The sequence below is a fragment of the Kogia breviceps genome, chromosome 2 (genome assembly GCF_026419965.1).
Source record: "Kogia breviceps isolate mKogBre1 chromosome 2, mKogBre1 haplotype 1, whole genome shotgun sequence".
In the NCBI taxonomy this organism is placed as follows: domain Eukaryota; kingdom Metazoa; phylum Chordata; class Mammalia; order Artiodactyla; family Physeteridae; genus Kogia; species Kogia breviceps.
This window is the reverse complement of record NC_081311.1, coordinates 139,662,901-139,690,130: the sequence shown is the minus strand read 5'-3', so window position 1 is coordinate 139,690,130 and position 27,230 is coordinate 139,662,901. Positions and strand designations below refer to the sequence as shown.

General features: G+C 41.3%; 1 protein-coding gene and 1 pseudogene across 1 annotated transcript in view; one reads left to right on the top strand and one right to left on the bottom strand.

Annotated features, from left to right (window-relative positions):
• MYO3B (myosin IIIB) overlaps positions 1-26,994 on the bottom strand; it is a 473,243-nt gene extending 446,249 nt beyond the window's left edge. Inside the window, exons 1-3 of the mRNA XM_059053510.2 lie at positions 26,972-26,994; positions 26,324-26,425; positions 26,003-26,068 (exon numbers count right to left, since the gene is read on the bottom strand). Coding sequence (XP_058909493.1) covers positions 26,003-26,068; positions 26,324-26,425; positions 26,972-26,994 — 191 coding nt within the window. The remainder of the gene's footprint in view (positions 1-26,002; positions 26,069-26,323; positions 26,426-26,971) is intronic.
• On the top strand, positions 7,734-7,833 carry LOC131751680 (U6 spliceosomal RNA; annotated as a pseudogene).
• Positions 26,995-27,230: the final 236 nt, after the last annotated feature.

The window sequence follows — 27,230 nt, the reverse complement described above, 5'->3', positions numbered from 1 at the left end:
TCACTTTATGCAGTGTATAAGAGCCTTACAATGGTGTTATTTCTAGTTCTTCCCTCTAGGCCTTTATAACATATATTTTCATGCAACCTACTTATACATATGTTATAAAACTCACAGTTAATTGTTATTATCTTTGTTTTGGTTAAAGTTTCATTGAGATATAAATCACATACTATACAATTCACCCTTTGAAAGTGAACATTTTGATGGCTTTTAGTATATTCACAAAATTGTGCAATTATCACCACTAATTCCAGGACATTTTTATCACCCCCAAAGGAAACCCCATACCCTTTAGCCAATAACTCCCCAATCTCCCATCCCTCCAAGCTCAGGGTAATCACTGATCTACTTTCCATCTCTATAGATTTGCCTATTCTAGACATTTCATATAAGTGGAATAGATAATATGTGGTCTTCTGTGACTGGCTTCTTTCACTCACCATAATGTTTTCAAGGTTCATTCAAGTTGTAATATGCATCAATATTTTATTCATTTTTATTCCTGAATAATATTCCATTATATAAATATACCACCTTTTTTATCCAGTCATCAGTTGATGGACATTGGGTTGTTTCCACTTTGGGGCTATTACGAATAATGTTGATGTAAACACTCTTGTGCATGTCTTTGTGTGGATGTGTTTTTATTTCACTTGGTTATGTACCTAGGAGTAAAATTGCTGGGTCATATAGTAATTATGTTTAACCATTGGTGGAACTGCCAGACTGCTTTCCAGAAGAGCTGCACTGTTTTACATACCTACCAGCAGTGGTCCAGTTTCCAGTGTATGAAAGTTCCAATTTCTCTACATCCTCATCAATACATGTTATTATTCATCTTTTTTTTACAATAGCTACCCTAGTAATATTTAGTTGTGGTTTTGATTTGCATTTGCCTGATGACAAATGATCAGTTATCTTTCAAACAGATTTAAATGTAAGATAAACATATATTTACCCATGTAATTATCACTTCCAATACTTTTCAATCCTTTTTGTAGATCCATATTTCCATCTAGTATCATTTTTCTTCTGCCTAACAGACTTCCTTTAATATTTCTTGTACTGGAAGCTTGTTAGTGATAAATTCATTCAGCATTTGTATGTCTGTAAAAGGCTTTATTTTGCCTTCATTCTTGAAAGATATCTTTGCTAGGTATAAAATCTTGTGTAAACAGTTTTTTTTTTTCTTTCAGTTCTTTAAACATGTCACTCTACTGTCTTGTGTTTTGCTTGTGGCTTTTTTGTTGTTGTTGTTCTTGTTGGAGGTTTTTTTTTGGTTTTGTTTTTTGGGTTTGTTTTGTTTTGCTTTGTTTTTTCTGATGAGAAACCTGCTGCCATTATTTTCCTTGTTCCTCTGACTATAACTTGTCATTTTTCCTCTAAGTTGCTTTGAATATTTTCTCAGCAATTTGATTATGGTGTGCTTTGGTGTCATTTTCTCCAGTGTTCTTGTGCTTGGGATTCATTACGTTTCATGTAGTTTTAATGAGATTTGGAAAATTGGGGACCAATATTTTTCAAATAATTTTTCTTTGCCCACTTCCTTTTCAGGATATCTAATTGCTCATGTGTAGGCCACTTGAAGATGTCCCTCAATATATGGATACTCTGTTCATTTTCTTAAATTATTTTTCCCTGTTTGCTTCACTTTAAAATGGCTAAATATTGCTATGTCTTCAAGTTCACTACTCTTCAATGATGTCTAATCTGCCATCAATTCTCTCTAATGTATTGATATTTTTCACTGTAGGTATTGTAGTTTTCATCTCTCGGGATTTAATTTGTATTTTTTATAATTTTCATGTTTCTATTTACCTTAAACATATGTAATACAGTTATAATAGCTGTTCTTATGTCCTTGCCTACCAATTCTAACATCTGTGTGAGTTCTAGTTTGATTGTGATTGATCTTTCTCCTTATTATGGTCATACTTTCCTGCTTATTTGCATACTTGGTAACTTTTTTATTGGATGCCAGTCATGAATTTTTCTTGTTGGCTGTTGGGTATTTTGGTGTTGCTGTAGATATTTTTGGTTTTTTCCTGGGATGCAGTTAATTTACTAGGAAATAGCTTGATTCTTTTTCACCTTGTTTTTAAAAAAAAATTTAGGTGAGAGAAGACCAGTCTTTAGTCTAGAGCTAATCATTTCCTACTACTGAGGCAATTTACTTCTGAGTATTCTATCTTATGTTTCAAGAATCATGAATGTTTCCAGTCTGGCTGGTGGGAAGAGGTACTATTCTTGACCTTGTACAAACACTAGGTACTGTTCCTTCTAATCCTTTCATATGATTCTTTCTCCAGCCTGTGTAGTTTCCTCACACATATGCATTGATGAGTGCTCTGTCAAATACTTAAAAGGGGAACTCTCTGCAGATCTCTGGAATTCTCTCTTCCTACAGCTCTTTCTTCTCCAGGACTCTGTTTATGAACTCTAGTATCTTTTCCCCAGACTTTCAGCTCAACCTCACAATTCAGGTAGTCTACCCGGTTCTTCCTGGATTTCCCTTCTTTGCACTACAGCCTAGAAGCTATAAATGAAGTAAGGTAGGGAGATTGTAAGGTTTATTTCATTTGTTTCCCATTTCTTAGGGATCATTGTCCTTTGCTTCTTGATACCCAGTATCTTGAAAAGTCATTGTTTTATATATTTTGTCCACTTTTTCTGATGGTGTTGTTGGTTGTATCAGTAAATGTGGTACCTGTTACTCTATCTTAGCCCAAAATGGAAGCCTCTGTCTGTTCTTTAAGATTCTCAACTTGTCGTGATTTCTTTTCTCATTCTAAATAAATATTCACTTTTCTACTTAATTTTTATTTGTCATTTTGTATTCTTTTTCTTAAAGAGGGTCCCATACTCAGGTTCTTGAGGTAAACACCCGTGTTGGAATTCTGCCTGAAACACTGACTAGCACTGTGACCTTGACAAGCCTCTGTACTTTAGTTTCCTCATCTATAAAACCAGGACAATAATTGAACCTACTTCAGATGTTGAGTATCAAATAAGTTTTTACATATAAACCACTAACATGCAAAGAAACTAGAAGATAGAAACCACTCAATAAATGTTAGTTATTACTCCTGTTGTTATTTGAGTATCATCAATATATAGGTGGTACTATAATTTATGGAATCACCCATAGAGAGTGTGAAGGCTTAGGATGGAAGACCCCTATATAAGAGGTGAGAGCAGAGAAAGAGTAGGTCACAAAAGAAATAGAGTAGTGGCCAGAGGATGGGATAACCAAAATAATATAGTGTCCTAGAAAACAAAGTAGGCAAACTTCCAAAGGAGGAAGAAGTTAATATGGTCTATGCCACTAAAGATCAAGATGAGGACTTAAAAATGACCCCTGGATTTGGTGATCTAGCAGTCATGACTAGTGTTCTAGAATGCAGACATGAACAGGACCCACCATATATATTAACAATAAGTATTAAATGAGATAATTTGTGCTAATTCCTTAGCACAGTACTTGGCACATATTAAGCATTCAAAAAATATAAGATTTTTTATTACTATTATTACCAATATTATGTTTACTTTTTGTATCACTGGATCCAGGCCATGTCTCACCCTAGTATCAATATGTAAATGTTAGGGCAGATCCAGATTCTTTCTCTGGTACCACTGTTTCCATTTTCCTTGGCTTATCATCACCTATACCCCAAAGTGTGACTCTAGGAGTATTTCTATCACATATACGTTATATGCATGCGCACCCACGCACACACACACATATACACACACACATCACAGACTATCCTACAAAAAAGGCTTGATTTTTCCAAGGGCAATCATTTCCCCCTACCCTGACACTTCTCCCTATCTTATTAAAATAGTGTAGGCTTCACCAAAGATTAGCACCCTCTGTGGATTCAAAAGCCAAGGCTAATCCTGGCTCAATCCTGAGTCACATGCTCACATCCTGTTGGGGCTATGAGAGGTAACTGGGTGTCTCTGGCTTCTATGTGAGAGATAGAGCCCATCTCTCCATCAGGATTCCCTCCATGTAAGGAGGGGAATGGATTCTTAGCAGCCAAAGACCAGTGGCCAGTGTGCCCTACACCCAGCCAATTCCAGGGGTCCAGAACATACCAACCAAACCAAAAAGTTACTTGGTTCTAGCAGATCAAACACCTTGAATTATATTTCTAAACTTTTGTTTTTAATTTGGGGAGGCACCACTTCCATTTGGTCCTTTGTAAGCTCATATGGATTCTAAATGAAAAATTGGTCCTGTGGTTCGGATTCATTGTGTATGAATCACATTAATTCCATTTGCAAATTACACCTTTCAAGATGAGAAGTATACTTTGTATCAAGAGCCAACTGATTTAAACCCTAAACACACCTGCGTTCAAGATGAAAATTTGCTATCTGGGCTTCTCCGAACCTTGTACCTTGAGTCATTCTAGATGACTAAGTCTTCCAATACTTGAAAGTTTATATGAACAGGAAATTTTAGTGATATGAGGCAAAAATCTTCCTAACCAAATATATTCCAACTTCCTAAACAAGGTGAAGTGAACATAATTTTACCTTCTCTTAGAGACTTAGGGTCATCCATTAAAAATATCAGTATCAGTCTAGAGTAGATTTAAGATTCTAAGGGTTCTTTAACCTTATACTAAATGGGTCTAGATAGTTAGTTTTGAGTTCTTGGGACTCTTATAGTAGTTTTTCTGGCTCCTCTCTTGTTGACCCTCATTTCCTGCTGTTATCAGTTTACCTATCTATAGTAGCTTCTTCCACATTTAACTTTCTGCTGCTTTTTATACCTGAGAGCTGAGACAACTTGTGAGAATTATGTATAAAGTTCGTGTAAATGGATTCAAAATGGGGCCCTGAGAGATTTCACATGTGAATGATCTAAATGTGCTCTGACACATTTTTTACAAATAGGTAGGGTATAAATAAATAAAATTAAATGGAACATCTTGTGACATCGACTCTGGAGTCTCAGATGTTTTGTTGGCTTATTTTGTTCTTCTTACTTTGTGATTCTTGGTCATGTCCTATATTGGCAAGGGTGACACGTGATAGGTTTCCACGGTGGAGACTAGGCTTCAGGTGTGCTTCCTTCTCTCTATATAGTCTCGGGCATCAGCTTGGTTGGAAAAAGAACCAGTCACTTGGACAAGCAAATAATTGAAATACCTCTGGAAAAAGCTTGTCAATGTTTGTAGCTGGAGACAGAAAGGCCAGACACGGTCAGAAGGTTACTTCACAATGATTTCCTCATTCTTTACCGAGAATTATAAAAGCATGAGGTCTTGCCCCAGCCCTAGGGTTCGACTGGAAGAAAAACTTTTGTTCCCCTAGGTTTGGCTTCGAGTGAGCCAGTTCCCCATGGGGGACATGGGGCTGTCAGACAGCACACTCTCATCCTGCAGAAATGGCTCCCAAGGGGGGTTTCTCTCACAGCGCCTCTCTCTGCTGCACACCATCCAGCCTCACAATTTCTCGGTACCCGGAGAAAACCCTGCCCAACATGTCAGTATAATCCTGAGGAGCATTTTCAGTGGGTACATGAGCTTCCAACCATTTCATTCCTTAAACAGCAGAAATCTCAACCCTTCCCAGGAGTCTGCGCATTGGCTCAGAAAAGGGCCCTCCCTGCTGCTTCCATTCCCCCCAGACCCCCTGGCACGAGACAGCTAAGGCACCTGGTCATCCCTTAGCACCCTCCTCAGTCTATGGGGGAGTCCCCTGGAGAGGCAGGGACTCATGTCCCCGGAGCTACATCTCAAGTCCCCACTCTCTGCTCCCCAGACAGGCTGGCACATGAGCTTCTTTCCAGCCTTTTCCCTCTGGGCAGCTTCTGGCTTACTTGACCTATTTTCCAAAAGCTCAAGACAGAGGGCATAGAAAAGCACTGCCTCACTAGGGGCTGTGCTGTGTCCCAGGTACAGAGCCGAACTGCAAAGCAAATTACCACCTTTTAGCAGCCCCACACCTCACAGACTTAATGGTTGATTCTAATTAATGACCAGCTTGTGTTTCTTTCCTTTCTCTAGAGTAAGAGGAAAACAAAGTTCTTTTCTTTCAGTAGATTCTAGATTCTAGATTTATAAATATCATTAGAGGCTCTACGTTTTCTTAATGACAGGAAAAGTCAAGATTTCCTCTCTTCACCCAACCAGGACAGAGCTATTTCTCCTTTCATTATTAGGAAGTTTTCTTCCCTTGCCATCTCCAGCTCAGTGCCCTGGGTCTCTAGGTACATGGTAGTTACTCAAGAAATATTCATTGGTTCAAAGAATGGATGGATGGATGGATGGATAGAAAAATGTCTTTGCATCGTTATCCACCAGGATGACTTCCCAGCTTGACAGAGAGCCCTCAGAGTGCTTCCTGGCAGCTCTCTTTCAGGGGCCCACTAATCAAAGGGGCCTCTCTTAAGCCTATGTGGAGATCATACAATAGAATTTAATAATGAAGACACCGTTACTTACTTCTTTGTTTTGCAGAGAGCTGGATGAAAACCTGGCTTCCCTGGGCGCCGGGTAGAATTTCTCCATGAATGGTTGGACAGTTTTGTGTTTCCAGCACAGCTCAGCTCTGTCAGGCACACCTTGGCATCTACTTGGTCCTGGAACGGCTGTGCACAGTCAGTGGCCAGATAGGAGTTTAAATGACTCCTCTGGGGCTCTGCTTTGTTATGAGGTTGCTGGATTTTGTGGTCTTTTTAGAAGTCTTGGAGCTGCTAGCTCACTCTAGAAGCTATCCTTCCTCGGTCATTGCAGGATGCCTCCCCCCCCACTCTGGGAACTCTGCTAAGACAAGGGCCTGGGCTACTGATCCCTCAGAGTGTGGGAGGCCAGGGGCTCAGTTTTACAAAAACAGGCCAAACATCACTAGTGTGGCTCAGTGACTAACTCTCCTGATCTCCCAGCCCCTCTAGTCCATTTTTCCCTTTCCCAGAGCCAAGCCAGGCTTCTGGAGGCAATTTCCCCCTCTTCACAGATCCTCTAATTAACACTTCATCTATCCTCTTTTCCTCTGCTCCAGTTCCATCAGCAGCTTCCTAATCACAGCATTAAAAACCGCAGGTCTGATCCCGCTCCTGATACGGCATACCTGAGAGGACTTTGAGCCAAGAGAAGACGGGCTTGTGGTCACGAGAAGCAGAAAGAGCCTCCCTGAGGGGCTTCCCTGGTGGCGCAGTGGTTGGGAGTCGGCCTGCCAATGCAGGGGACGCGGGTTCGTGCCCCAGTCCGGGAAGATCCCACGTGCCGCGGAGCGGCTGGGCCTGTGAGCCATGGCCGCTGAGCCTGCGCGTCCGGAGCCTGTGCTCCGCAACGGGAGAGGCCACAGCAGTGAGAGGCCCGGGTACTGCAAAAAAAAAAAAAAAAAAAAAAAAAGAAGGAGCCTCCCTGGGATGAAAAGAGGCCATGTCTGTGGCTCTCAGTGTTTGGCTGGGAAAAGTGCCCTCACAATAGTTGCTGCTGGGATATTAATTAAAGTGACTCCCCACACACTGCTTATTAGTGGCAAGGGAAACACGAACAAAAGAGCAGCCAGAATGAAGAAATTGCACAACACCTTGTCCAGGTCCAAATTAACATCATCTGTGCGGGGCAGATCACATTGTGTGGCTCCAGATACCCTGGACAGGACTCACATCACCTGAGATTGTACAACCTCAGTCTAACCAGGATGCAACGCCAGACAAGCACCCAATGAGGAACATGCTATCGAAACCAAATGGTATGTGGTGCTCACTTTAGCAGTAGATATACTAAAATTAGAATAGTATGAAGATCAACATTGCCCCTGCACAAAGATGGCACACAGATACGTGAAGATAAAAAAAAAAAAATGGTGCATGTGAGGGGAAGGGTGGATCAATGTCATAAAAGCCAGATTAAAGGAGGTTAAAAGACATGACAACAAAATCCAAGACCTCACCCCACACTGGATCCTGTGCTGGAAGGCGGAATGCTAGAAAGGACACTGATAAGTCATCTAACAAAATCGATATATGGAGGGAAGATTAGATAAACGTACTTTGTCAGGTATTAAATTATGTTATGGAGTATTGCCATTCTTAGGAAATACACACTGAAACATTTAGGGGTAAAGGGCCATGAAGCAGGTAACTTACTCTCAAATTGTTCAGAAAAACATACTATACTTATTATGATAGATATAGAGATGTATGTTATATTTAATTTTTTCTTAACCATTATATGTATGTGTGTGTGTGTTTTCTTATATATATATATATATGCAGAGTGGAGAAGCATGCAAATAATAAAGCAAGTAGGGAAAAATGATGACAATATAGGGGCTCTTGTACTATTTTTATTTTTGCAAGTTTTTTCTAAGTATGAAATTATTCCAAATAAAAAGCTCAAAAATATAGCTGCTGTTCTTCTGATTCTCACATATGCTTAGAGTTTGAAACTTCTGAACCAGAACAAAAAGGACATGAGGCAACATCTCTGTGAAGCCACTCAGGCTTATAGACGCTCATGAGCTGGGAAGTATTCTGAATTTACCTATAATTCTGAAGCAAGTGTTCTACGATGGCAACCCCTTTGGAGGACAGTGGGCCGCCATGAGGGAAAGGCATCAAAACGGACTCAGGAAGGCACAACCTCATGCCAAGTCCAGTGCAGAAAATAAACAATGCCCTGCTGTCATGATCAACAAAAACAGAGACTGATTTTAAATTCCATTTTGGGGGCAAAAAAGTAGAGATGAGCATAGCACAGAGGCTGAGTATGGCCTGGGTGTCCAGTGGACCACCAGCTGACTCCGGAGGCAAGTTACTGCGCCCCGCTTTGCCACCCCGGCCTCCGTTTCCTTCTCTGGAGAAGCACAGTCCTCAAAGGGTTGTTATGTGGTATAAACGAGGTGGTGCAGGTGAAATGTTAGGCATGTATGAAGTTCAGGCACAGTCAGAACACAGCAACCACTGGGTCGCATTATTATAAAGACAGGGTCCCATCCCCCAACTCTGAGAAGCTGCCAGATGCAGTCTAAGGGCTACAAAGGCTCCACTGGGTCAGAGCTCAGGGCCATCTGGGGGCTGTGGTCCTGGAAACACGGATTCTGCAGGAAGGGCAGGAAGGGGTCCTCAGTGGGAGAAAGCCTAATCTAGAGAGCCCCCTGAGCCACATGGTGTTTGCTCCGAGGGCCTCCCCGGTATTAAAGCCGTGGTCTGCTCAGGACTCTGTCCACTGTCTGAGGAGGACACGATACAGGCGTGCTTTATTCAATCAAAGGGCTGTGCATATTGGACGATTTCACCATCAAAGCCTAATCTCTGCTCAAAGAAGTTACCAATTCCTCCACTTAGGTCAAACTTCTTTGGCCTCCAAAAAATACTTTAAAAAGTGAAAAATGCCGTTAAGAGAATGAACTCCCCTCTAAGAAATCTGGAAGGCATGAAGAAACCGGGGGCACAGAGGGGTGGGGTTGTGCCAGGGTGGAGAGGGCAATACCCCTCTTCTTGCAGCCTGCTCATCACCCAGTCTGGCTCTGTCACCCACTTTCTGGAGGTGCCTGATGGCTTCTCTGTTACAATTTCAAAGACACTGAGCCACGTGTAGATTCTGATTTGGGCCCTAAATGCTTGTTGCCTGGCCACTGTTTGCCTGTTGGGAGCTGGTTCCCTACGTTGCTCAAATTCTCTTCCCATTGCTTTCTGCCTAAATTCTACTCTCAGCACGTGGGACTTAGGATGGCCCATTGTCCACACAGTGCACCAAGAATAGGACGATTTTTCAGCCAGTTCTTTAACTTGGTAAAGAAAAGTCCACTCACACAGTACCTCTGACTTTTTCATGCCCCAGCCATCTACTGACGCCACACTGGGTGCCAGGTCCTGGGCTCGACACTAAGGTGTGGACGTGAATGAGCCATCATCCCTGCCCATCGGGAGCTTGGCATCCAGCCAGTCAGGTGAACACAGACGGCTAAGGCAGGGTAGCACTGCGGCTCCAACACCACTGTTCATCAAAGCAACTTCTGTGCCAGAATTCCTGAGCAGCTTATTGAAGACACAGCATCCAGGCCCCAAACCCCAGACCTACCAAATCAGTCTCTGGGGGTAAGGCCTTGAAATCAGCATTTTTAACAATGGAGTCTTAGACACTCCAATTCTGAAGGGCCAACAAAAGGCACAGGCCCCTTCGGGATCTATCTCTACAGGGTTCCTAGGAGCCCACAGGACTCGAGGAGGATCAATAAAATAGCACAACCCATGAGAACTCTTTAAGAAACGGGAAGCCTGGAACTTTGGGAACACAAGAGAGGATGAAGGGGAGTCACCCCACCCCAACACTGTACAGCTGGGAGACCTCTGGGTGCAGCGTGGAAGGAAGTGACAGAGGCCAGTACACGCGGGGATGGAGGCGCGGGAGCAGAAGTCAAGTGGGCAACGGCGCCACCTCCTGGTGTCAGAGGGGGAAGCAGCCAAGGTCAGTGCTCTGTCCCCCACGACAGCGCTGCAAGCTGGTGCCCTCCTGAACGCGTCAGAAACTGCAGGACGCAGAGAATGGACTTGAGGACACGGGGAGGGGGAAGGGGAAGCTGGACGAAGTGAGAGAGTGGCATGGACATATATACACTACCAAACGTAAAATAGCTAGCTAGTGGGAAGCAGCCGCATAGCACAGGGAGATCAGCTTCCGTGCTTTGTGACCACCTAGAGGGGTGGGATAGGGAGGGTGGGAGGGAGACGCAAGAGGGAGGGGATATGGGGATATATGTATACATATAGCGGATTCACTTTGTTATACAGCAGCAACTAACACACCATTGTAAAGTAATTATACCCCAATAAAGATGTTAAATTTAAAAAGAAAGAAAGAAACTTCAGGAGGTGGGGGTGAACTGTCTGCACCTAAGCTGCCAATGTCTCTGTGAGTTGTCTACTCCGAGAGGAACCTTTCTGGGCATTTCTGAAGTGTCAGGCACCAGAGCTGCTGTGGGCTTCATGACCCAGAGTTCCACTAGGGCCTCCTCCCCCAAGGACTCTGTTACAGGGCCACACGCTGTGTGCTTCTAGATCTGTATCCCAAAAGCGCCATGGTGAGACAAGTCCAAATGCTCAGGTGAGCACAAGTTACACCCAAGCCGAGCCGTCTACACTGGCTTCAACATCGGCCTCATTGTACACACTTGGTTAATGGATTCTGTCCCTGGGAGATCACATAGTTACAACTAGATCATTCCGGCCCTTGATAGCCAGCCAGCCAGCCTCCAACGCCACCAATTCAATGCTGCTTTTTTCCTGACCTTTACATTGGCTTCTGGAAACCGCAATCACTTCAGTCCATTGAATCCCAGCTCTGACACGAACTCATTGTGTGACTTTGGGAAAGTTATTTACCTTCTTCGAGCTTCAGCTGTTTCTTCTATTAAACTTGGATAATAACATGTATATCACAGTGTTTCTTAATAAATTTCAGCTCCTTTCCACTTCTCTATAGTTGAGTGTCATCAGTAATAGACCCATGATTTGCCATTTGAAAAGATACATTTATAATCAGCCATTTTGTTCATATTTTCATATATTGATCTCAGTTTCAACATTTAGTTAATAGAAGAAACTGACACAGTATTGTGAAGAAGTTATACTCCAATAAAGATCTATTTTTTTAAAAAAAGAAAGAAAAGACTTTAGATACAGCAGGAAATCTTCCAAAGATATTTTTCAATGGGTGGTAGGTTTCAAGTGTCTCTAGGCCTTCCGGAATGGATGGTAGACAATTAGCCTGCCTCTTGCCTGAGAAATCAGACTAATTACTAGTGAGGCCTGGCTAATGGGGTCCTTCGGGAACTCCCTTCCTAAATGAGAAATCTTTAACTTTTCACAAAAACTCAATCTCATTTGTGCTGCTGATTCCTAATATTTCTAAATAAATGCTTGGCCTCTGGGCTTTTGTAGTCAAATAACCCAAATCAAACCAGGCTGCTGTGCCAGGAGAAAAATTTATTTTGTGGGAATCTGCTGGAAGAAATGTTTAGAATCAGTTTGGAATCACCATAGGCAAAGACTAGCTGTAGCCCATTCTGAGGCAAGTTTTGTACACCTGGGCTAGGAAGTGAGCTTACCCCATTTGGGCTAAAATGACTTGTTGAGATGCTCAAACAGTAAACCCTGGCATGTTTCAGAGTCCCCAGTGTGCAAGAGGCTGGCTAGTCCCCTGACCCCAAGTCAACTGCCACACATAGGCAGGCTCAGGGTTCCGCATCTAAGGCAGAGGAGACAAAGTCCAGGAAAGCCAGTTACCTGCCCTGCATCAACCTAGAAAGGATGCAAAAGAGCCTCAGAAGGTAGAGGAGTTTGAGGCATGGGGCACCTTAATAATGACAGGGCCATCCACCAGTGGGAGGTCATTTGAAGATAGCCAAACTTGAAGCACAGATACATGTAAACGCTGAGAGGAGGAGAGGGAGAAGCAAGTCAGAGTTCAGCAGAAGTCTGGAGAGGATTCCAAAAGTGACCCAGAGCTGAGCTGTGACCTACATAGCTGGCTGGAGGGACTTGCTCCAGGAGAATCTCCAGTGACGTGGGTGGGGATACTGGAATGATCTACCTACGAGTCCTCCCTTCGTAGTTCTCCCTCATCAAGGACTCTCACAACAACAACTCTTGAAATACAGGGTCAGAGTGGAACTTGGGATTCCTTTTATAACATTAAAATACATTAAATTACTTAGATGACCCCACGCTCTTCCTCTGTTATATTTTTACCAGCTCCTTTGGTTCTTTCCAAAAACTTTAAGAAGGGATGGTTGTTCACCCATAGCTGCTTGGGATATTCTGCATGCCCAATCTGTCCTGACTATGGAATGGAAAACATCCTTCTTTTGGGCTTAATAAAGGCACCATCCCATTTTTTTTTTTCAAAGAAAAAAATTGGTGGAAGATTTCAAGAAGACAAAACAAAGAGGGACAGAAATAGTTTCAGGACATAGGTTTTCATTGTAATGCAAGTGTTTGGCAAAAGTATCCAGTAAACCCCAGTTCCTTTCCCTCTCCTCCACTCCTTCACTTGGCTTAGAACAACCTGACCAAAATCATCTTTAAATCCTTCAGCATCTCCATTCTCCAGTTTCATTCTTTGCGTATGTACCTCCCCTCCAGGAAATAAGCTTAGGCAGAGGCCTCAGTCACCAATGTAAGACTATACAGGTCATTAAAGGTCTGTTCCTAGGGAGAGCAAGAAAGACTCTCATTTCTCAGTGACCATGGCTCTCAACCCATAGTATACATATGGACCACTGGGGGAACTTGTTAAAATGCATAGTCCGGGACCCTTCTTTCAGATTCGGTCTGGGTGGGTCTCAGGAATCTGCATTTAAAAAATTCTAGTAGTTAAATCATTCTGAGTAATTCTGATTCAGGTATAAAGAAGACACATCTGAAAGCCTGTTTTCGGGCTACATCAACATAATGACAGTGAACTTAGAGAACTGGTACAAACTCCTAAGAGAAGTAAAGGATCATTTCCCTCCACTTCTCTAGACCAAAAAGAAGTGATTCCCAGGATCTGGACCCTCAAAATTCTACCTGGTTCAATCCTCCCTCTCCAAGATGGCACTCTGTGACCTCCGTTACCCACAACAGCTGCTGCCTCCTTTTAAAGATCACAAAAAAGCGAGATTCCACAGCCTCCCAGGCAAAGTCATTCTAGTGTTTAATTGCCCTTCAGTTCAGTTCTTTACATTTAATCAATCGTCTCATTGCAAGACTTATCAACTCATGCTCTATTCTCTGTGGAGATGAAAAAACAACAAGCTAGTGTACAATTTCTAACCCTTCATTGTATCAGAGTGTTGGAGCCAAAAGGGATCGCAGATATTATCTGACATGACCTTTTTATGCTACCTATGCGAATGCTTGTCCAAAGACATGTATATATTCAGTGAGTTTTAGTTTCCATTGCCTACAAAACATCAAAAGGAAGCTGTCCAGAAAGTAAAGGTAGCTTTACTAGCCCCCAATACTCTGTATTTTCTATTCTATTGTGTTGCCCTAATTTGGGGATGGGAACATCCTCTTAGCCTTCTCTGTTTCAGAATACACATATAAACTCCTTCATAATTCCTCCAAAAAATGTATATTCCATTCTTGTAATCATTTTAGCTGTTTGTCTTCAGATTTTCCTTTGCTCCAAATAGGGTTGCCTGATATAGCAAATAAAAACTGAGGATACCTAGTTAAATTTGAACTTCAGATAAACAACTAATAATTTTTAGTAAATATTCTCCATGCAATATTTGAGACATGCCTACACTTAAAAAAATGTTGTTTATCTAAAATTCAGTTTTTACAGGGAATCCTGTATTTGTAGCAATTCATCAGTCACTAAGGACACTCCCACCTCATGGTCTTTACATTTGAAGCTCTGTCAGCTAGAGTGTTCTGCCCCCAAATATCTGTGTGGTTTCATCCCCCACTTCAGATCACTGTTCACATTTCTACTTATCAAAGAGGTACACTCCCTGGCCATCTTATAGAAACCTCAGGATCACTTTTTATCCTTCTTATTCTGATTGACTTTTATCACCTGCCATGTTTATCTATTTATATAGTTTTTTTATCTTCTCCCTTGAGTATGAACTCCTTGACCGCAGGCACTTAGCTTTATTCATTGCTATATCCCTAACATGTAGAACAGTGCCTCACACACAATACGTCTATATATTAGTTATTTAATGCTGCATTAAAAAGTACCCCAAAGTCTAGTGGCTTAAACAATAATCATTTATAATCTCTTACTGTTTCTGAGGTCAGGAATTCAGGAGTTGCTTGGCTAAGTGGTTCTGGCCAAGAGCCTCATGAAGTTGTGATCATGTTGGCTAGAGCTACAGACATCGGAAGACTTGATTGGGGCTGCAGGATCCACTGCCAAGGTGGCTCACTCATGTGACTGGAAGATGGCGCAGGCTCTTGGCAGGAGGGTTCAATCCCTTTCCATGTCAGCCTCTTCACAGGGCTACTATGGTCCCTGCGTGAGGCTGTCTTCAGTCACCCACTGTCGCTTCCTTCATATTCCACTGATCACATAGGCCACCTCTGATTTGATGTAGGATAAACCTATATTCCTTTTCTACTGCTGCATAACAAATTACCACAAAAGGAGCAGCTTAAAAGCACACAAATCTGTTATTTATAAGTCAGAAGCCTATGCAGGACTCTTCAGGCTTTTTGCTTAGGATCTCACAAAGCTGAAAGCAGAAACATACACTCACAAAGAGAAAGCAAATTCTAAAATTATAGACCTAAATCTAAACATAATAATTAAATGTAAGTGGTCTAAATATGCAGTTAAAAGATAGATATTGTCAGAATGAATTTTTTTTAAATGTCCCAACTATATGTGGTACCCAAGAAACTAACTTTAAATATGATGATACAGGTAAATTTAAAGTAAAAGGATGAAACAAGATATACCATGCACATATTTTCAAAAAATAAAAAAATGAAAACAAAAACTGAGTGGTTATGTTAATTGTAGACAAAGCAGACTTCAGAACAAAGAAAATGATGAGGCACAAAGAAGGACATTCTATAATGATACAATGATCACTTCACCAAGAAGACATAACAATTCTAAGTGTGTATGCACCAAATAGTAGAGCTTTAAATATAAAGCAAAAACGCAAGAACAGAAAAGAGAAATATCCACAATTACAGTTGGAGACTTGACACTCCTCAGTTATTGACTGAAGTAGTAGACAGAAAATTTGCAAGATTATAGAATTGCTGGTTTGAACAATTACCATTGGTGATTGAACAGCACCATCAGCCACTGGCATCTAATTGATGTTCATAGAATTCTCCACCCAACAACAGCAGAATATTTTTTTCTTCAAGTACACATACACCATTCACCAAGACAGACCACATACTGGGTCATAAAAGAAACCTTAACAAATTTAAAAGAATTGAAATCATACAATATATGTTCTTTGACAATAATGTCATTAAACTATAAGTCAATAACAGAAAGAAAAACCAGCAAAATCTCCAAACAGTAAACGCTTACATTCGAAAAAAAATCTCAAGTCAATAATCTAAGCTTCCACCTTAATAAACTAGAAAAAGAGGAGAAAAATAAACCCAAAGGAAACAGAGGGATGAAATACTAAAACATAGAAATCAATAAAACTGAAAGCAGGAAAATAATAGGGAAACAATCACAAAATCAAAAGCTAGTTCTTTGAAAATAACAATAAAATTGATGGACATCTTTGAAGACTGAAAAGAAAACAAAAATAAAAAACACAAATTCCCAATATCAGGAATGAAAAGATATCATTATAGATTCAATATGCATTAGTAGAATAATGAGTACATACTATGAACATCTCAATTTTTAAAAATTAGATAAAATGAACCAATTTCTTAAAAAATCAAACTACCAAAACTCACCCTAAATGAAATAAATAACCTACATAATCTTAAAACTATTAAATCCATGGTTAAAACGTTCTGAAAAGAAATTCCCATGCCCAGACTGTTTCACTGGTAAATTCCACCTAAAACTTAAAGAAGAAATTGCACACATTCTACACAATGTTCTTCCAGAAAGCAGAAAGAGACGGAATACTTCCCAACTTATTTTATGACACTAGCACTACACTGATACAACAGTACAAGCAAAGTATAGACTAATATACCTCATAAACATAGATGCAAAAATCTTCAGTGAAATATTAGCTAACCAAATTCAGCAATGTAAAAAAATAATAGTATACCACCACCAAGTGGAGTTTATCCTAGAAATGCAAGGCTAGTTTCAATAATCAAAAATCAATCAATGTAATCCACTCTATCAACAGTCTAAAGGCAGCACCAATTGATGCAGAAAAGGAATGTGACAAAATTTTACATCTATTCATGATTAAAACTTTCAGCAGACTAGAAAGAGAAAGGAACTTCTGTTAAAGCAGTGATCCCCAAGCTTTTTGGCACCAGGGACAAGTTTCGTGGAAGACAATTTTTCCACGGATGGGGTGGGGGAGGGGCAGTGGTTCAGGATGTAATGCAAGCGATGGGGTGTGATGGGGAGCAGCAGATGAAGCTTTGCTCGCTGGCCTGCTGCTCACCTCCTGCTGTGTGGCCTGGTTCCTAACAGGCCACCAACCAGTAGTGGTCTGTGGCCCAGGGACTGGGGACCCCTGTATTAAAGCACATCTACAGGACTTCCCTGGTAGCTCAGTTGTTGAGAATCCACCTGCCAATGCAGGGGACACAGGTTCGAGCCCTGGTCCGGGAAGATCCCACATGCCTCAGAGCAACAAAGCCCATGTGCCACAACTACTGAGCCTGCGCTCTAGAGCCCATGAGCCACAACTACTGAGCCCGCATGCCACAACTACTAAAGCCTGCATGCCTAGAGCCCATGCTCCACAACAAGAGAAACCACCGCAATGAGAAGCCCATGCACTGCAATGAAGAGTAGCCCCTGCTCACTGCAACTAGAGAAAGCCCATGCACAGCAATGAAGACCTAATGCAGCCAAAAGTAAAATAAAAATTAAAAAATAAAAATAAAGATCTACAAAAAACCTCTTCCTAACATCATACCTAGTGGTGAAAGGCTGAATACTCTCCCCTTAGATCAGGAACAAGGGAAAGATGTCTGCTCTTACCATTCCTATTCGGTATCATACTTGACATCCTAGCTACTGCAATGAGGCTATAAAAAGTAATAAAAGGCTTACAAGTTAGAAAGGAAAAAACTGTCCCCATTCACAGACAGTATGATTGTCTTCAAGGAAGAATCTGAGAAAGTTACAAAAACCTCCTAGAACTAATAAGTGAGTTTGATAAGGTCACAAGATACAAGACCAACAAACAAAAATAATTCAACTTCTATATATTAGCAATGAACAATTAGAAACTCAATTTAAAAAAAAAATACTGCTTAGAAAATGAAATCTTTATCAAGTACAAATATAATATTCAGCCTTAGATTGTTTTTCAAACTCCTACTATACGAAAGCACTTAAAAGTTCTAAAGTTCAAAAATAGACAAAACTAAGCCATGGTGTTAGAAGACAATAGGTCTTTGGGGAGGAGAAAGGATGTAGCATTTGGGGCAGGGCACAGGGGGATTTCTGGTTTCTCTGGTAGTATTCCATTTCTCCATTTCTTTTTTTTTTTTTTTTTTTCTTTTTTCCTTCAGTACGCGGGCCTCTCACTGCTGTGGCCTCTCCCGTTGTGGAGCACAGGCTCCGGACGCGCAGGCTCAGAGGCCATGGCTCACGGTCCCAGCCGCTCCGTGGCGTGTGGGATCTTCCCCGGACCGGGGCACGAACCTGTGTCCTCTGCATCGGCAGGCGGACTCTCAACCACTGCGCCACCAGGGAAGCCCAGTATTCCATTTCTTGACTTGGGTGATGATATGTTTACTTTGTGACAATTCACTAAAGTAAACAACTATGAATTGTGTACTTTTCTGAATATGCATTCAACATCAAGTTTTTAAGAGTAATGATAAACATAAAATGAAAATATAGAGAACTATCATTTGTTGAAACATTTGTAAAACTGCATTTTGAAATTACAATTTGTATTTGGCATTAACCAGAATGATCTGAGAAGTATGTTGATTTAATTTAACCTTACCTAATTTACAAAGATCATTAGATCTCCATAAAATCCTTTTGTTTCATAAAATTTTCCTCACCCTCACCCATATTTCTCTCACCATTATTACCTATCAAAGACAGCAACTGTTGTTACAATGGTAACGTTAATCGTCCTCACAAAACTTGAGGATGCTTTCATTTGGGGGGGGGGGGTCTTAGGGTCAGAGAGTTGGGATAATCATCTTCCACACACACAATGTCCATCTTTTGTCTTGTTTGTTTCCAGTATCCCCAGTTCTATTTCTCACTCTGTCCTCCCCCTGCCCCCAAACATAAGGACCTAGAGAATGTTTCCTTGAGATTATCTTTGGATGTTAATATATTGTTTAAAATTACAAAGGTACAGGGCTTCCCTGGTGGCGCAGTGGTTGAGGATCCGCCTGCCGATGCGGGGGACACGGGTTCGTGCCCTGGTCCGGGAGGATCCCACATGCCGCGGAGCGGCTGGGCCCGTGAGCCATGGCCGCTGGGCCTGCGCGTCCGGAGCCTGTGCTCCGCAATGGGAGAGGCCACGACAGTGAGAGGCCCGCATACCGCAAAAAAATAAATAAATAAAAAAATAATAATAAAATTACAAAGGTACAAAGTTACAGTTATACAGGATGAAGAACTTCTGGAGATATAATGTACAGCATGGTGATTATAGATAATAAAACTGTATTGTATACTTGAACTTTGCTAAGAGAGTAGATCTTAAATGTTCTCACCACACACAAAAAAACTGGTAACTATGTGAGGTGATGAATAAGTTAATTAGCTTGATTGTGGTAATCATTTCACAATGTATACCTGCATCAAAACATTACGTTGGGGCTTCCCTGGTGGCGCAGCGGTTGAGAGTCCGCCTGCCGATGAAGGGGACGCCAGTTTTGTGCCCTGGTCCGGGAAAATTCCACTTGCCGCAGAGCGGCTGGGCCCGTGAGCCGTGGCCGCTGAGCCTGCGCGTCTGGAGTCTGTGCTCCGCAACGGGAGAGGCCACAGCAGTGAGAGGCCCGCATACCGCAAAAAAAAAAAAAAAAATTACGTTGTACACCATAAATATATACATACATAATTTTCATTATATGTCAGATATACCTCAATAAAGCTGGAAAATTATGTTTTTATGCGTATAAATTTTTAATTTACATAAATGGTTTGTGCTATAAATATTATTCTTTTTTCACCCAACACCACGGTTTTGAACAATCATCTCTCCAGCTATGTATGCTTATAGTTCATTATTTCTGACTGCTACAGAGCTTACTCAATGTGTATCTACTACTTCTGTGATGAATAATAAAAAAACACTGTAAACCTCCTATCCATGTCCTATGCAAAAAGATTCTCTGTAATAAATATCCGGGGTTGGGATAGCTGGGTCATAAATTATGTATATTCATCTTTGCTAGGTACTGCCAGAATACCACACTCTAGTAGAATATCTCATTAGGCTTTCAGTTTGTATTTCCCTGTTAGTGAGGTTGAGTATTTCCTTCACAGACATATTAGTCATTTAGGTTACTGGTTTTGTGAATTGCCTATTCATATCTTTTGCCCATTTTTCTACTAGGCTTCTAAGTACTTTTTACTGATTTAAATAAGTCTTCCCAAAAGCACAAAGTAAACAGTTGATAATTTTGACATCAAAATTAAGCATTTCTCTTTCATGAATAACACTATGGGCAAAACTCAAAGTAAACAGACAGTTAACCAAATGGAGGAAGATCCTGCAGCATCTAAAACATCAAGGGAGTCTCCATTCTAACTTATTCAATCCTCCCAATGAGCCCAGAAGTCAGTGCCCTTAAAACTCCCATTTTATAGGTGAGAAAACTGAGACCAGAGACACTATATAACTTACCCATGATCAGAGAGCTAATTAGAAGATTCTTCGATTCAAAGGTCTATGCTCTGGGACACCTGGTTTCCGTTTCCACAAGCAAGGAGCTTGAGTAGACACTTGGTCTTAAGAAGTAAAACGCTGACAGGCTGAAAAGTCAACTCTCTTGGATCCATAAGAGACGGGAGAACACAAGGCAAACTGCAGCCTCCAAGCCTGGAGAGACAGGCAAATACCGGTAGCTGTAGCTGCTGGAGCAGATTCACAAGCAGAAACAGCTGTGGGAGCCAGTGCTGGGGTAGGAAAACCTGAACTACAATCGACGGCTTGCTGGAGGCTCAGTGCGGACCACAACTCTGAGAGTTAAAACTCCATAAGGACCTGGTCATGGGGAGCCCACAATACTGTGAGATTTACCTCCAGGAGCTTGACCACTTTCCCACAGTAAATATCTGAGAAGAATCCCTCATCCGCGTGTCAGGGGGAGGGGAAAAGCACCAAGCACTGCAATGCACCAGAGCACTCTGTTCTCTTTAACAAGGCCTGAACTCGGCGGGGAAAGTAGTTATCAGAGCCTGACCTGCTGGGGTATTTTCAGAGTCTAAGTGACCAGGGGAAGGAAAATACCCAACTCCAGCCAGCTCTAAGCCATCCTGTACCACCTCAGGGGGGAGAAAAAAAAACTGAGAAACAACCAAATACATCACGTCTGGCTATCAAGATAAAATTACAAGATGTACCAAAAGGTAAAAAAACACAATTTAAAGAGACAGAGGGCTTCCCTGGTGGCGCAGTGGTTGAGAGTCCGTCTGCCGATGCAGGGGACACGGGTTCGTGCCCCGGTCTGGGAAGATCCCACATGCCGTGGAGCAGCTGGGCCCGTGAGCCATGGCCGCTGAGCCTGCGCGTCTGGAGCCTGTGCTCCGCAACGGGAGAGGCCACAACAGTGAGAGGCCCACGTACCGAAAAAAAAAAAAAGAGAGACAGAGCAAGCATTTGAATCAGACATGGCAGGGATGTTGGAATTATCAGACCAGGATTTAAAACAACCATGATTAATATGCTAAGGCCTCTAATGGAAAAAGTAGACAGCATGTAAGAACAGATGGAGAGTGTAGGTAGAGAGATGGAAATCCTAAGAAAGCACCAAAAAGAAATGCTAGGGATAAAAAAACACTGGAACAGCAATGAAGTAGGCCTTTGATAGGCATATGAGTAGACTGGACACAGTTAAGGAAAGAATCTCTGAGCTAGAGGATATAGCGAGAGAATCCTCAAAAACCAAAAAGCAAAGAGAACAAAGACTGAGAAGAAGAAAAAAAAAGAACAAACTATCCAAGGACTGTGGGACAACTACAAAAGGTGAAACATACACATAGTGGGAGTACAAGAGGAAGAAGGAGAGGAAGGAAGAGAAGAAATATCTGAAACAATAATGAGTGAGAATTTCCCCAATTTAGTATCAGACACCAAACCACAAATCCAATAATCTTAAGAACACCAAGCAGGATAAATGTCAAGAACAAACAAATAAAACAAACAAAATAAACTACACCTAGGCATATCATCTTCAGAAACTACAGAAAATTAAAGATAAAGGGAAAATCCTGAAAGAAGCCAGAAGGAGGAAACCTTTACCTATACAGAGGAGCAAAGATAAGAATCACCTCTGACTCCTCCTCAGAAACCATTCAAGCAAGAAGAGAATGGAGTGGAAGACCTAAAGTGTTGAAAGAAAAAACCCATCAGCCTAGAATTCTGTACCCTGTCAAATCATCCTTCAAAAATGAAAAAATAAGGGCTTTCTCAGACAAATAAAAATTGAAGAAATTTGTTGTCCAGTAGACCTGCCTTGAAAGAAATATTAAAAGAAGTTCTTTAGAGAGAAGGAAAATAATATGTCAGAAACTTAGATCTGCATAAAGAAAGGATGAACATCAAAGAAAGAATAAATGAAGTAAAATTAAAATTTTTATTTTTCTTATTCTTAATTGATCTAACAGATAACAGTGTTCAAAATAATAATAGCAACAATGTGTATTAGATTTTATATACACACATGATTTTGTATACTTATATATAAGTGAAATGAATGACAGCAATGGTACAAGGGACTGGAGGAAGGAATTAGGATTATTTTAATATTATAAGGTACTCATACCACCCATAAAGTGGTATAGTGTTATATGAAAATGGACTTGGGTTAATTGTAAATGTGTATTACAAACTCTAGGGCAACCATTTTTAAAAGTATTTTTAAAAAGAAGTATCACTGATACACTAAAAAAGAAAGAAAATGGAATCATATAAAATGCTCAGTTAAAAGCACAAAAGGGGGGCTTCGCTGGTGGCGCAGTGGTTGAGAATCCGCCTGCCGATGCAGGGGACACGGGTTCGTGCCCCAGTCTGGGAAGATCCCACATGCCGCGGAGCGACTGGGCCCGTGAGCCATGGCCGCTGAGCCTGCTCGTCCGGAGCCTGTGCTCCACAATGGGAGAGGCCACAACAGTGAGAGGCCCGCCTAGCACCAAAAAAAAAAAAGCACAAAAGGCAGGAAGAGTGACAGACAAAAATAGGAACAAAGAACAAGTTCAACAAAAAGAAAACAGTAACAAATATGGTAGATATTAATTCAATTATATCAGTAATCACTTTGAATGTCAATGGTCTAAATGCACCAACTGAAAGACAGAGATTGTCAGAGTGGGTCAAAAAACACACCCCACCTGTATGTTGTCTACAAGACACTCACCTTAAATATAAAGATCCATGTAGATTAAACATAAATGGATGAGGAATATGCCATACTAAGACTAATTAAAAGAAAGCAAGAGTAGCTATACTAATTTCAGACAGAGCAGATTTCAAAGCAAGCAAAGTGATCAGGGATAAAGAAGGGCATTATATGGTGGTAAACAGGTTAATTCTTTAAGAAGATGTAACAATTCTTAATGTGTATGTGCCTAACAACAGATCATCAAACAGGCAGAAACTAATAGAACTGCAAGGAGAAATGGATGAATCCACTATCATAGTTGGAAACTTCAACACCCCTCTCTCAGAAATGGACAGATCCAGCAGACAGGAAATCAGTAAGGACACAGTTGAACTCAACAACACCATTAATCAACTGGCTATAGCTGACATCTACAGACTACTTCATCTAACAACAGCAGAAGACACAATCTCCTCAAGCTCTTATGGAACATTTACCAAGATAGACCACATTCTGGGCCATACAACACACTTAAACAAATTTAAAAGAACAGAAATCCTATGAAGTTTCTCTCAGACCACAAGGAATTAAACTAGAAAGCAATAACAGAAAGATAACTGGAAAATCCCAAAATATGTGCAGATTAAATAATACATTTCTAAATAACACCTGGGTCAAAGAAATCTCAAGAGAAATTTTAAAATATTTTGAACTAAAGAAAATGAAAACACAACTTATCAAAATTTGTGGAATGCAGCAAAAGCAGTGCTCAGAGAGAAATTTATAGCATTGACTGCATTTATTAGAAAAGAAGAAAGATCTAAAATTAGTATTCTAAGTTTCCACCCTAGGAAACTAGAAAAAGAAGAGCAAGTTAAGCCCAAAGTAAGCAGAAGAAAAGTCTATGCTTCTAACAGTTACCTTCTATTTCCTCCTGGTAGATTGAGAACATTAGCCCTCTACTTGCCTATCTTGTATCTCTGTTCCCTTTCTCCAAGGTCCATACTCCTCAAGAATATCAGTGTCTCCAATCCTAGGAAGTTTTTATAGATTTTTTTTTTTTTTACTATACTACATTTATAGTTGTTTGTTTTTACTATACTACTAGCCATTTGTGGTTCATACTATAAATGCATTGCTAATTACTGTTTATAGGTAAATTAATGTTTCACCAACCACAGCATAACCCCCTTGAGTATATGTACATTTTACTTCTTTGTATTCCCGGGAACAACCAACATAGGGTCTTGAATTTAAGCAATAAGTACCTGTTGCTTTAAAATAAATAAATACATAAAACACCTCTATATTCCTCTATCCTACTTCCTGTCATCAATTTCCACAGAGACTAAAAGATAGAAATGTTTGATATTTCTTTTAGGCACACTGTCTTGTTTTCATTTGGTCCTTGTCATAAGTATTGGTGAGCTTCTTTTTCTTTTTTTAAAGTGGCTAATTTAGTAAACAGTTACAGCTGAAATATTTGAAAGATTTAATTCTGCCTTTGGCCTGACCATTCACTGGTTGAATCATCTTAGGACAGTTACTTCTGTTACTGTATTTAGTTTTCTTACCAGTAAAGGGTGGAAGATTGTCTGCGTCATGGTCTTTAGGACAGAATAACACAAGAACATACAGCCTACATAAACATGGTGGATGGGGGCTTCCGTGGTGGCGCAGTGGTTGGGAGTCCGCCTGCCGATGCGGGGGGTGTGGGTTCGTGCCCCGGTCTGGGGTGGATCCCACGTGCAGCGGAGCGGCTGGGCCCGTGAGCCATGGCCGCTGAGCCTGCGCGTCCGGAGCCTGCGCTCCGCAATGGGAGGGGCCACGGCGGTGAGAGGCTCGCGTACCGCTAAAAAGAAAAAAAAAACAAAAACCATGGTGGATGGGTGAGTTAAAAAAAGCTCCCTGGGTCATTGTTAAACCCCTTAACTGATGAAATTCTGTCCTATAAATCTATATATGTGGACATATGTAGGTATATCTTTTTATCATATATCTTTTTCAAAATAGTAAAATAAGTATAATGGTGGGGGAAAGAGTATTATTGGAATTGGAAGCTAGCCAGTTAAATCTGGAGGCAAACGGAACTGAATCCAAGAAATTTAAAAAAAAAACAAAAAACTTCAAGGTTGATGCTTAAACACAATTAAGGGGTATTGAGAAAGGCCTCAAATTTGTTGTCAGTCAATAGGTCTAGAACAAAGATATCAAAGAGAGATGGACTGAACAGAATCACCTGCCTTAAAAAATACAGATTTACGGCTTCCCTGGTGGCGCAGTGGTTGAGAATCCGCCTACCGATGCAGGGGACACGGGTTCGTGCCCCGGCCTGGGAAGATCCCACATGCCGCGGAGCAGCTGGGCCCGTGAGCCATGGCCGCTGAGCCTGCGCGTCCGGAGCCTGTGCTCCGCAACGGAAGAGGCCGCAGCAGTGGGAGGCCCGCGTACCACAAAAAAAAAAAAAAAAAAAAAAAATACAGATTTACAGGAAGTTGTAAAGACAGTACAGCGATGACCCTATATCCCGCACCCAGTTTCCCCCAATGCTTACACCTTACATAACAATAGCATGATATCAATACTAGGAAACTACATTGGTAAAATAGGTGTGGGTGTCATTTTATCACATGTGTGGATTTGTATAACCGCTACTACAATCAAATACAGAACTATTCCATCACCATGAAGATCTCCCTCTTGCTACTCTTTACATTCCGAGTTTGCTTTTAAGGAAGACAACAGTAAATAGAGTGAATTAAAAGCCGTGTCTGGGAGCACATCCAGGGAAGTGGGTGTGGAGAAAGTATGTGGAAGAAGACCTAACTGTCGCTAAGCCAGAATCTCCAGTGCATCATGGAATCTTGGTTGCGGACCTCCCACCTTTGCTGGTCGCTCCCGTGAGAGGCAAAACTCTTAAGTGGGAAGGGATATGAATTTCCTGCTACATTGTCCCCAGATCTCCTGCACAATCTTCCTCATCTCCTGCCCTGCATCTCCCCCACCCTGGCCTAGTCACTCACTCTCTGGCCTCCTATTCACTAAGAGACAAGTTGCACTCAATCCTCAAGTCCCTTAGTTAGGGACATCGACTTACCTAGTCTAACAAATACCACCAACAAGTGTACAGTAACCAGACCCCACAATTACCTACAAATTGAAGTATTCCTAAGACTCTGCCCTCTTTCACTGGGTCTTATCCTCATGGCCTCACAGAAGTCACCCCAGGTTTGCATCTCAAGCTCCAGACAACTTCCTGTGAGAAAGCTCCAAGTGTAGGTCATTGGAACCCCAGAACTATCCCAAACTTAACCCTACACTCTTAACAAAAAGTTTCCCCCACCGTGCTCTCTGTTGTTGTGACTTGAATCATTACCCACTCGGTAATTTAATAATTTTTAAAAATAAGTAATTAAAAACAAATAAGAGTTTAGAAGGCTCAGTAACTCAATTCCCGTGTCCCTCACCTCCAGTATCCAGTAGATTGGGCTTTTGAGCACCTTTTTGCAGTTCCTTAGTTTTCTCTCCATTTCCCTCAGATCCTGACTATTTCTCACATGGACCACTAAAATAATGAATCAACCCCTCCTTCACAGTGCCACAGCACTCTTTCCTTCAAATCTCAGAACGGAGCACATCACTCCCCTACAACACCTGGGATAGCTCATCGCTTTTAATGTGAAACTCTTTTTTGGCATTTAAAGGCCTCCATTCCCCAGATACAGTGTGTGCTCTACAGCTAACCCACCTTTGCTTCTGCTGCACTTTATCAGCCCGGAAGGCCCCGATCCCTTTCACCTGTTTAATAAAATCCTATGCATCCTTCAAGGCCACTTTCAAAGCCATCTTCTTGGTTGAGCCTTCTTTGATCTCCCAGATGGAACGAATCCTTCTTGGCATTCCCATGGCACTTCATTCTAACAATTATTTAAGTCTGCCTAGAAATATGGTTCATGCACATTTTTAACATTGTGGCCACCTTAATCATTTTTGATATTGCAAAATATTGAAGACAATAAGTTTGAGTTAAACTAGGGTTTGCGTTCCAACTCCTTTA